Here is a 12,617-nt window from a genome sequence, read left to right as displayed (position 1 = left end):
TGTGCATCATCAGGATTTCATGCATGAGCCACATGTGCACATGCATGGCACATGTGAACAGTTTATAAAAATGCACATATAAACACACATGTGATGTGTGTGTGTGTGTGTGTGTGTCTGTGTGTGTGTGTGTGGGCATGCACAAGTGTATGCACCTCGTGCATGCTTGCATGTCAAATAATATATTAGTCTTTATATTGACATGGCGATATATTTATCTATACATCTAATTGCACGTTGCTTTTTGGTGTTTCTTTGGATTCAAGGTTGAAACATCTTAGCATTCTTTGGGAAAATTGCAAGATAACTTGTGAGAAAGAAATAATGAAACATAAACGACTACGTCTAAGGTTACAAATTAGCTAACTCATTTTATAGAAACCTCGACCTTTTAAGCTAAAATTAATATGGCCATCCATGATGATTAAAACAGGTAAAGTGATAAAAAATAAGACTCTCTATTCCTCAAGCTTCCCTTTTACCACCTCATTTCTATAAAAAGCAAATGGTTTTTAAGTTGGAGATAGGATTCTTGCTGGCAAATCTGTACTTCCATGAGAATGTGCACTTCTTATCACTTGGATATGTACAATAAAATAACCTTCTATATGTCTTCACAATATCTTTTCATTTTTTCTTGGTTTAATTTTACATATTCTTTACAATAAAGAATAGTTTTGATGATGTGATCCTTTAAAAGTGATAAAACCTAGTGTAGAAAGTTTCGTGATCTCACAATATGGCATGAAAAACTAGAGGAGAGTCAAGAAGGTTATATATATATATATATATATATATATATATATATATATATATATAGAGAGAGAGAGAGAGAGAGAGAATGAATTATGATAACATCTATGAAAGGCCAAAATGACTCATGAGACCAAAGACATAATACAAAGAGCATAAAGGTCTGAAGCCAACTATATAATAGAGAAACTTCAAATGAAAAACAGACAGTGCTATTGGTCTAAAAATCATAGTAAATCTATAATGTTGCCAAGCGTTAGATATACTCACCTCAACTACTCATCAAAAAAATTCATCTCTAGAATAAATAGGCTTGATTAACTCCTTTTGCTTAAGCTCAACCTCTCTAGTTGACCTGATCCACCACCTCCATCACTTGTGCATTGAGCGTTGTATATAGGGTTTGGTTGGGTTGGGATTTTAGTCAAAAAAAATTCAATGAGGGCTTTACCCTTCTTGCTACTCAAACTTCGACAAATTCTCAAGCTTTCTTGAGTTACATTGGAGTCGATTCTTTTACAATCCACATCTTGGTGTCTTTGAGTATCTTTGACTATTTGAGAAGCTTAGTTTTCTAAGATTTGGTTTCGTAAGAGCTTATTGCCTTGCCATAAAATGATAGAGCAGCCATCTGACTTGTCACTTTAGCAGTAGCATTTATTTGGCTAATTGGTCTTCTAAATATCCCTTCACGTCTATATCCATGTCCCATTTTTTAGGTAAACTACCCATGTGGACCTAGAGGGCCTTTTATTGCGTTAGTCCCTTTTACTTGCCTTTGGCTATTACTTTCTTTCCCAAATTATCTTGAACCACCATCTTGATATTCTGTAGGTCTTCCATCATCACGCTTTCACCTTAGTGACAATCTCTTCTTGGTTTATGCTCTAGAGTTTCAAGACAAGATTTCAGTTATTTATGAAGCCATCTTGTGAGTGTGTTGTTCTATTCTTGAAGCTTGTTGATTTATTTTAAGGTATAGATGGACCATTCACTTAGTGGAGTGGCCACCAAGAGCCTTCTAGGCAACACCAAAGCACCCACAAAAAGAAAGCTTCGACATTCTTGCATTGAACTCTCTCATATATGAGAGAGAGATACAAAGGCCAATTTTTTTGTGTATTACCTTAAGAATGCCTATTTCTAACTACCAATTAGTTTGCCATATGGATTGTTAATGCAGTGGTGCTGCATTCTTTACTAACCACTTCCTTTGTCTAAGACTAACTTTCCATACAATTGCCTATCACTATTACTTATTGAAGGTTGGATATGACATCATAGCTATTTACACTTTATAAAAGCAGCCTAGGGAATAACTTTAAAAAAATATTGGGTTTCTAAATTAGAATCTAAGGTTAAGGTCCTTTCTAGAGTCAAATATGAAGTTCAAAATGTAGGGCACCTTTGAGATTTCAATCCATGTTAGGAAACTACTTAATCATGGCCAACACATACTAAAAAAAGTAAGATGTTTTTAAGGTGAAGCTACTGCTACAAACTTTGAAGTTGTCTATTATCACCTACCTCATGTAAAGGTCAATGTGTGAGGTGAGATCGCACACTCCAAAAGACGTTTTCTCAAGGTGGTCACTCATGAGGATAACTAAGGCTCAAACCTTTGTCTCTAATACAACTTGAAGAGAGACATACTCAAGCATAAGCTATAGTTGCATAAGGTGGAGATATATACAAAATGCATATTACTAACTAATGATCATGTAAGAGTAGATCACTTTTATAGTAAACCTAACAACACTTACTTCTACCCTTGAGCCTGATTGACTCTCTCTCCACATAGACATAATCTACCCACTCTATTTTGCATCAAAGGGACACCACATTAATCATGCAACTCTATATTTCCACATTACCCTCTCCACACATAGACCTATTATTTCCACTCTAGTCAATATCGAAGAGGGTTGTGAATAACTTTCACAATAATTTATGCAAGTTTATAAGCCAAGATAAAGATCTAATAAGCCATGACTGTGTGCATGCCATACATGCTTAAGGTAGATGCCACTATACATGACATGAGGGTCTCACTTGCAAGAAAAACCTTATAACATTTACACACGTAATGTAGATTTGCAAGAAATTTGTTTTACATCTATTTTGCATATTCATATTATCAACTTATTTACGCATACATCCTTGTTACCTTCTAAGCTATAGCCCAGTGGTAGCACCCATGCCTCTCAAAAAGGAGGTACTGAGTTCAAATCTACCCTAGTGGCATCTACGTTCTGTACACTCTTGCATTATTATTTTAAAAACAACTATATGTCCTTGTAAGATGACTATTTAACAACCCTAGTGGCATTTAAATTCAGTACTCTCTTGAATTTATATTATAAAAACAAGTATGTGTCCTTGTAAGATCATTATTTAACAACCCCACTAGAGGCTTTACATCTCTTATACACCTAAATTGTGTACACCTGGTAAAAAAATGTGCCCTTTACACTTAGGTGATGGCTGTAGGGATCACTAAATGCCACACTAAATAACTTTTAGAATTATGAACCATGACATGGAATCACACTCCATGTATATTTAGAGTGGCTTTAGTTCAGTTCTAGTTTATGCTAAAGTGACAATTTATAATATAGCTACCTTGTTAAAGTTCACACCCCAGAAAATGAGAAAAGGAAAACTAAATTTGTAATAGTAGACTTTGATGTGGAATTTAGATTGAAAAAATTGTATTCTATAATGTTTACAAATTCATGTATGATCAGATCATGTATGCATACATCAATGTTACATTTTGGGATATAGCCCAACGAAATAGCAACCATGCCTCTAAAAGGGAGGGAATGGGTTTGAGTCTACCCTAGTGACACCCAAATTCAATACAGCCGCACTAGAAGTTTACGAACAATACATGAGTTGTGTAGACCTAGTTAAAAACCATGCTTTGTGCACTTAGGTGATGCCCTTCGGATTGTACCTAGTGGCATCTGATTTCAATACAACCCCAATAGAAGCTAATAAACAACACATGCTCTATGCACTTAGGTGATGCTTGATGCCCTGAAGGATCTGGGCACTAAATGCCATCACCTAAATTTTAGAACTATGAACATTGGCATGGGACCAAGTTGCCTCAAGGAAAAAAAATAGGGGCTAATACTACCCCAATGTCACCTCTATGGAGGTTTTCACAATGGTCCAATGGTCCAGTTGACTTACACATTCTTTTGAAAAAATGGTTACCCAAAAATTGTGCACCTTCCAACCAAGATGGTTTGACTTTATCTCACTTATAGATGAGCAGCCATATGGATAGATTTCATGGTTCATTACTTAGTTTAATGATGGATTAGATGCCTAAAAAAGAGGCTTTTGGGGAGATTTTGGGTGTTATCTTCTATGCATACTCATAAATTGGCTAATGTCTACATCTTTTTATGGCACTGAATTTTCCTACTTAGAGAGCATTTGAGAAAAATTAACCCAATGTTCTACACGGATTAAAAATGGGGTATTCCTTCTAGTGTTCTACTAATATCCATATTTTAAGCGTTAAATTCTAATTCATTCCGGTGTAAGAGACCACATACCGAAAAAACAAAACAAAATTAAAATCATATAGAAATGGAAGACTGTAAATATCAAATCGACAGGAAACGCGTTAAGTCACAGATTAGCGCGTTGAGAAGACGCAAATAACACAGTTACAATACACTCTCCTGCAAATTTTCAATAATAAACATTTGTATCCGTTTTCAAGTTATGAATAAAATGTTTGAAATCACTTGTAGAGAGGGATTAAGATGCTCGCTCGGCCAGCAAAAAAAAAAAACTATGTCATGCATTGATTTTGACATCACCCTAGCCATGGTAGCACAGTATCGAGAGAGAGAGAGAGAGAGAGAGAGACTCATGAGAGAGAACACTAATTATCCTTCTAGTTACAAATACTTGTACTTGCCACTGTGCTTACACTCATGTTTAATGAAAGTTTATGAATCGTGAACTATCAACAACCTGTTGCAGCTCATTGATCGGCAATGTGTTGATGATACTGGGTTTACTGAAGAGATTAAGTGAGCAGGTGTTGCTGGGCCAAAATCCGGCATCGTAATTAGCATAATGCTCCGAGTAATCCACCCATAGTCCACAGCTAACCTCGTAAAGGCTAGGAAAAGTGATCTGATTAAGTGGGTGTGGTAGCATTGGATTTGAAGAGCTATCAGGGCTGCACACTTCAGATGCTGGTGCAGAGAAAATGAGGTCTCCCTCATTAAAATAGAGATTTTCTTCATTAGGGTAAGTAGAACCAGGTGATATTGGATTAATCATTGCTTCAGCAGAGAGCTCATCTGGTAATATCAAAGGACTAATGCAATGCTCAGAGGGGCTGCAAGCTTCTGAAGATGGAGCTGGTGACCTTTCCTCACTATTACAGGCATTAAACTCAGCATTATCTTCCCGAATACTGCCATTAAGTTGAACGTGATCTTCACGTTTAATGCAAGACATGCCCGCATTAATCACCTTGCCAAGCTCCCCCATCAAGCTGGTGTCTATATTGTTCTCCTTCATAATCTTGCCCTGGATATTTGCTTTAATATTATGATAATCCTGCACTTCCCGAGTCTGATGATGATTCATATCATGATTTGCTTGAAGATGGTGATAATCCTCCACTAGCTTAGTACGATCATCATTATTACAATGATTAGCGTGCTTCTCATCTGCAATCCCTGCAATATGGTGCTTCTCAAACTGAGCTTCAGCCTTAGAACAAGCAGGGTAATGGGGGCCAATAGCATTAATTAAGCTAGTATCATTCGCATTAAGTACGCCATTAGCATTAGCATTAGCATTAAGTATGCCATTACCATTACCATTACCAATACCATTAAGTAGGCCATTACCATTAGCATTGGAATTAATTATCCTGTTACCAACTGGATTAGTGACTGGGATAACGGCGATACTGTTGCTAGCAGGATCATCTTCTGCGTAAAAGAAGTTAGTTCTGGCCTTGGAGCCACGCATGGAGAGGGCAGCTCGGTCATAGGCGAGGGCAGCTTCCATGGCAGTATCAAAGGTTCCAAGCCAATGTCTCTCTTTAGTAGAAGGGTCTCTAATTTCTGCAGCAAACCTTCCCCAGGGCCTCATGCGAACACCCAGAAACCTCCCGGGGTCCTTGTTTCTCCTCATGCGCTTGGCGCCACTGTTTTTCTTGCCTTTGCAAACCTCGGCAATGATGGCATTCTGAGGGCCTCCATGGGCAGCAGCTCCATTAACAGGGGCTTGCAGGGTGGTACAGGAGCTAGAATTAGAGGAGGTTTTGCTATCAGACACCATTATGTATTGGGGTATTATGAACTAGCCACTAGCTCACTGTATAATTATATGCTGTATGAATGAAGGTGCAGCAAAGAGTTGAGAGCTCAGTAGTGCATAATGGCCTTTGTGGGCTGTGGGGAGAGCACTCCTACGGGTGCCAATTATAATGAAAATGAGAGCTCAAGATCAAAACTATGATGGGTATTTGCTTCTGAGGGTAGCAATTATAGTGCAAATGAGAGCCCAAGAGTAAACATATAATGGGTTTCTGCTGCAAGAGCAAACCTATGAAGGGTTGGAACTTCTGAAGGTGGCAATTATAATGCACATGAGGGTGCAAGAGTAATGGGTTTTTGCTTCTGATGGCGGCAATTACAGAGCAAAGGAGAGCCCAAGGGTAAACCTTTAATGGGTTACTGCTGCAAGAGTTAACCTTTAATGGATTTGTGCTACTGAAGGTGGCAATTACAATGCAAATGACAGCCCAAGAGTAATCCTGTCATGAGTTTGTGCTGTTATAAGGCACTCCTGAGGGTGGCAATTATAATGGTTTTGAGCATTGCATTAAACTATAGTATTTTTGGGAATAAGTGGAGGTTAGCCTATGTGAGTCAGGTACTTAGGTCGGCTCTAACTAATGGCTAGGATGCAGCTTAGGCTTTATATTTCAAAAAATAATATATTGAAGAAGATAGAAGTACAGGTTCTTTTAAGGTTTTTAGCAAAGAAGGTAATAGAATTAGTGCAAAGAAGAGATGTAATTAGTGCTTAACTAAAATATAGGGCTTTGAGGTAGGATATCAAACTAAGAGCAAGGTAGACTTAGTGCAAACTAAGAGGTAGAGTTAATGCAAACTAAGAGCAAGGTAGACTTAGTGCAAACTAGGTATCTTAACATAAAGCTAGTGCAAATTAAGCACCTTGACATAGATGTAGTGCAAGATATTAAGCGGCTTAACATAGAAAGAAGAAGAGGAATGATAATCTAAAGCTATGGATTTGTAGTATTGGAACGTCAAGGGTTATTTGCTACTAAATTGCCATGGACATAACTAAGGAGAAGCTAAGAGTGCTAATGAAGGGATTAAGGAAAGTGATTAGGGATCAGGAGAAGCTAAGACTGCTAATGAAGGGATTAAGGAAAGTGATTAGGGATCAGGAGAAGCAAAGAAATACAAGACGCACTGGTTATAAGGGCTAATGAAGGTATTAAGAAAGGAATCGAAACACTGATTATAAGGCTCGAGGAAAGTGACAAGGAGTGGATTAAGAAGAAGATGAGCTCTAAGAAACAATTATGAGGGCTAATGAAGGGGTTAAGGAATGTGATTAAAGGAGAGTTATATATAGCTGAGGAGATAATGATTAAAAGACTTTTTTGAGTGTGCCCAAAAACGACAAAAGGCGCTAACAACGATGGTTCACTGAACTGATCAAAATGATCAGATTCTTCTCTCTTACGGTCTTGAGTGTCAAACAGTGTAATATTTAATTTTTCATTTTTGTGTTTTTCTCTCTGGCATGCAGGGGGGTGGTATGATGAGACCCCTTCTGGGCTCTTGATCACACACAGGGGTAAAGAGCTCTCAAGTTGCTTGTCGCATGCTCTACACCTTCCTCAGAAAAAGAGCACACACACACACACACCCCCCACCACCACCACCATTCCCGGGGGTCAGAAAAAGCCCACACACACACACACCCCCACCCACCCACACCCACAACCACAACCACAACCACCCACACACACACACACCCCCCCCCCCTACCTTTGCCTTCCCTCGAGGTGTCCTTCTCCCTGCTCAAGAAATTATGACCATTTTCTTGAATTATACCATATATGAATCCCCTCTCAGCTAGGTTTTAATTCTTCCCAAATCAAAGAGCTTCAGCCTTGGCCCTTGAATTTTTCGGAAATTATATTTATATTCATAGGCATTTTCAATATTTCTTAGTATTTATGTCGAATGAAAAGCAGTTCCACTAGCTTGGCCTTTTTCCTGCTCAAGAAATCATGGCATTCTTTAAAAAATTAAGTATGCTTGTATATATCCACCTACTTTTAAAACACTTTTCTCTCATCAACTTATTTCTCCAAAAAAAAAGTGGCATTCTTATTTTTGAGGATTTAATATGTCGTACTCTCACTAAACAAAATCTCATTATATCAAATTACTTTGGGCCTTTTGCTGCTCAAGAAATTATGGCAATCTAGTTCTTGAGCATTTATATCATAATAATACACAAAATGCATCTTTCTTCTCGTATCAAATAGCTTGGACTTTTGAGTGGCATTCTAATGTTTTAGTATCTTTGGCCTTGTCTCTCAAAAAAAAAACAATTCTCTAAATATCATGCAATTTTAAAAGTTCACAAATTGTCTTCGAGATTTTTCATGTGGCAAAAGGTTTAAAGATCTCTAAAACTTCTTGTTTATTTTAAGATTAGAAGGTTTAAGGATTACATATGTGTCTAAAACTTCTTAAAAGTCACACAAAAATAATCATTTAAGATTAGAAGCAATTACATGGTTAAATAATTTCTTTAGAATTTTGCAGTATCCTTTTTTTAAAATAAAAGAACCTTACACGGTTCCCAATTCACACGATGCCAAGGTTGAAGGCATGCAGCCCGCTGCCCAATACACCATTCCCCAGTTCACACTACGCCAAGCGGCCCACCGCCCAAAGGCCCAACACTTGACCAATCAACCAGCACCAACTGCAAATAGGGCACATGTGCCCAAAGCTTAACTCAAAAAGTCAATAGCCTATGTGAGGTGTCCTATCATGGCGACCTGAAACAACTCGTAACTTATAAGAAGACCTTTTTGTTAGCAAAGCCTTTTTTTTAAATATTTTTTTACCCTATGGTTTAGGACCTTAGGTTATTCATCTGATCAATAATTGCTTTCATGGATTGTTGTGCGAATTAGCTTCTTGTCAGCCTGGTATATCTTCACGTGCCCTTTCCAGGGCCATTTATGCGGAATGCATTTACATTCGCGTGCATTTACACACATCTCTAGGCTCTTTGTACTCTTCCTTCTTAAGTCCTTGCAATTGGGCCCATTTTAATTAAAAATCAGCTGCCACTTGCAAAGGTTTAGCTCCCACTTGGAAAGTCCTCTTTGGCCCTTTGTTTGCCTTTCCTTCTCTCTATGCCACACTTCTTACATGCCTAGACCCACCTCTTTTAAAAGTACACCCTCATAATAATCATGCCAAATGGCCATTGGTGATGGCCCATGGCAGGGCTCTAATTTAAAGGCCTACCCTAACCTTCAAATTGAAGTCCATAAACTAGGTTGAGCTTCAAAATATATATGTTTATGTCTAAAATTTAGAGAAGTTTTCAAAGTGGTGGCCCTTGTGGCCTTCTTTTGCTACCCTATTTTCTAAGAGACCTTATCTAGACACTCATGCCTTAGCCATTTGTACATATTTTCTTATTTTTTTATTTAATTTTATTTTCATCTTGATAAAAAGAGACCTTCCCTAGAAGGCTTGAGGGGCTTTTTTGATGCCTCTGAAGGCTTCAAATTTCAGCACTAGCCCATGGGTATTGACTATATTACTATATACCATTTGTAATGGTCCCAAAATATATTCTAGTTTTATAAACAAGTATAAAACTTAAGATGCCATAGATTTGAAAGTTTTTTTTTTAATTTGCATATTTTTTAGCCAATTACAAGTAGAATGTCTTAAATTTGGTAGATTTTTCATAATTAAGAAAATAAATTTTCAAGTTAAATTGATAATGTTATAGGTCCATTGTTTACACATTTTCTCTAAACACTAGTGATGGCCCATTGGCTATGGCTATTTGATTTTGGCCATCAGTTCTTTCTTCCTTTTGAATTTCCTATACAATAAGAACCAGGACACTTGAAACCAAGTTTTTAGTTTTCCCAATATTAAATGAAAAGCTAACAAAATCAGGTTCATGTTTTTTGCACTTGCTAACTCAACCCCTCCTTCTTAACAAAGATTTAATTTGCAGCTTTGCAAAACTTGTTTGCTAGACCCAGCCCTTAAACATTATATCAAAGGGCATGAGCCTTTCTTGAGAGAAAAAAACATGATGCTATTATTTCTTAGATAAAATATTTTGAAAGTAAGTGCAAGATAGTAGCTGAAATTGTTCAATTGGAGGCCAACCAATTAGCCAAAATGGAAACAGATTTTGTTAATCTCACATAGGAAGTAAGCAACCCAAAAAAGGTTACAGAATTCACAAAGTAAGAAGTGATTGCAACCAACATCATGGACAATGAGCTGATTCAATACATCATGGAGTTAGTGGAATTTCAAGTTCATGTTAATTGTGTGTTGAAGAAGTTAAGCTTCTTTGAATAAAAAACTTCATGTACCTTTTTCTTTAATATCTTTCAAGCAAGGAAAAAAGAAAAAAAGAAAGACAGTGAGTCCTTTATTGCCAATGTATACCATATCATGCTCATTAAGATCATCATAAAGCAAAGTTCTATCTACTTTTATTTGGAGCTTTTTATAATTTTTTGCTACCACAAGTGCACACATTGCAAAAGATTTAAGATCAACTGAAAGCACTCAATATGATTTATATGTCCAAAAGAATTATATGTTTATAGTACATGTTACTCAGGAAGATCCATTATGCAATCAAGTTGGGATTAGTTATTCAATTCCATTTGCTAGTAAGAGTTTCACCTATGAGATATAAGGGACTCTTACCTTTTGTAAAGTTCTCTTTTCTAGATCTTTTCCATCGAGCAATTTTTTCAATGTAGAAGAATAGAGCTAAAAGGTGTTACCTTGACTTGTACCTAATAAATGATTTAGACCATGTAGGGGAACATTTCCATTGTCCAAGTATCTTGTTCGAACTATTTTTTAAAAACATTTCATTGGTGACTCTAATGCAGTACTAGTGGTTGTATTTATCATCATGTTTTAAAAGGTAACAACATAAGAATGGTAGGATCTTTGTATGGTCATCATATCTTTGATTTGATAGCCAACACGATAATTGGTTTTTAGTGCAATAAATCCCTTTGCCACAGGAATGTTCCACATTGGACCTGTCAATCATCTTATTCTACCATGAGGCCTTACTTATCTATCAAAATCCACATTCACAATCTTTGTATGGCTTGCAATATCTTATACCAATGATGAGCTCAAATGCAAACTATTTCTTAGAATATAACTAGGCTACTAGTTACTTTCACAAATGGAGAATCCAATCAAAATGATTGGGATGAACATACTTCTCACACCACAAGAGAAGATGAATTTTCCAAGACACCCACGTGAAATTGATTTTATAATGATGTATGAATGTAGCAAACAACTTTTGAGAGCTCCTTAATGTGACAATTTGAATTGTGAAGATTGTATGCAGATATCAATTCTAATCAAGGTCCCACCATTCTTACAAAAGTTTAAACAAAGGAAGGTAGTTATTCTTTTCTTAAACACTTTATAGGATTTTATGCACCTTTTATATATATGTATATATATATAGCAGAGCACCATTAAAATCCCAAGTTGGCATGTGGCATCAAGAGCTATAAACTTTGCCAGATATAAGAACCTACATAGGATATTTTAAATTTTATATTCACCCCTTTCATAAGATATTAAAATTAATGAAACTAATTGATTTATATGCTTAACCATTAATATCATTTCTTGATGTAAAAATTTAAGTTTATATAAAATTAATATTACCCCACTTTTAAATATAAAAATTACTTCCTTAAAATTAATGGGCATAAGTACATTAACTTAAGCACATTCTTTGAGGTATATAAGAATTAACAACATAACAAGTTCAATATTCTAAATTAGAAAAATAATTCATTGAAAGAAATTCACTTCAAAGTATTGATGGTGGAAAAATACTTCTTTATACACACCACTACAAAAATATAGTTCAAGTGTGCTTTTTGAAATGTGTGCTCAACATTGCTTAAATAATCATAATTCAAACATTGTAGATTCTAAGAAAATAGCTAATGGAAGACATGTTTTGCTATAAGTTTGGAGATGTTTGGCACCATTACCATGGTGACTTTTAATCGGGCATAATTCAATTAATCCTTGTTCATATCCACACACACACACACACACACACACATAGCTATATATCATTGAGTGTGTAGGGAAGGGAGGCATGAGGAGAGAGGGAGGGGCACCGGGTGGGTGGGGGGTGTGGGGGAAGCACAAGTGTGAAAATCTACTATGCTTATACATGCACATCCTTATAATGAAATTTGTTAGATCCTGCAACAAGTCATAGCCTATAACCAAACATTATTATTTGTCAATATTTTGATGCCTAAACCTATGCTTATATGTAGATCCTATTTCAACATATCATAGGTTGCAACCAAACATTCTTGTTTGTCAAAAAAATCACACATTTTAGGCCATGCCTAAAAGTAAGCACCAAACTTGTCTAAGTGCACATTCCAATAATAAAAACTCAAGATCATCATATTCTTTGAAATGGATCAAGGATGTAGATTGTTCATTATGCTACTAGAACATAAATTTATCACATCT

General features: G+C 36.3%; 1 protein-coding gene across 1 annotated transcript; it reads right to left on the bottom strand.

Annotated features, from left to right (window-relative positions):
• Positions 1-4,585: 4,585 nt before the first annotated feature.
• Positions 4,586-7,365, bottom strand: LOC147615954 (uncharacterized). The gene is made up of 2 exons (XM_086778026.1): positions 5,646-7,365; positions 4,586-5,471 (listed from the first exon to the last, which is right to left on the bottom strand). The coding sequence occupies exons 1-2, from the start codon at positions 6,079-6,081 to the stop codon at positions 4,717-4,719; spliced, it is 1,191 nt and encodes a 396-aa protein (XP_086634152.1). The 5' UTR covers positions 6,082-7,365; the 3' UTR covers positions 4,586-4,716.
• Between the last annotated feature and the right edge of the window lie 5,252 nt (positions 7,366-12,617).

This window comes from Cibotium barometz, chromosome 39 (assembly GCF_041138505.1).
Source record: "Cibotium barometz isolate CiBa-2024 chromosome 39, ASM4113850v1, whole genome shotgun sequence".
Taxonomy (NCBI): Eukaryota; Viridiplantae; Streptophyta; class Polypodiopsida; order Cyatheales; family Cibotiaceae; genus Cibotium; species Cibotium barometz.
The sequence above is the reverse complement of the archived record's forward strand: the minus strand, read 5'-3'. Positions and strand labels throughout refer to the sequence as shown.

Excerpts from the sequence above, each read along its gene's own strand:
- LOC147615954 (XM_086778026.1), bottom strand. The coding sequence starts at position 6,081 with ATGGTGTCTGATAGCAAAACCTCCTCTAATTCTAGCTCCTGTACCACC. Across the intron at positions 5,472-5,645 it reads AATTAATTCCAATGCTAATG|GGATTGCAGATGAGAAGCAC; the intron begins GTAATGGCCTAC and ends ACCATATTGCAG.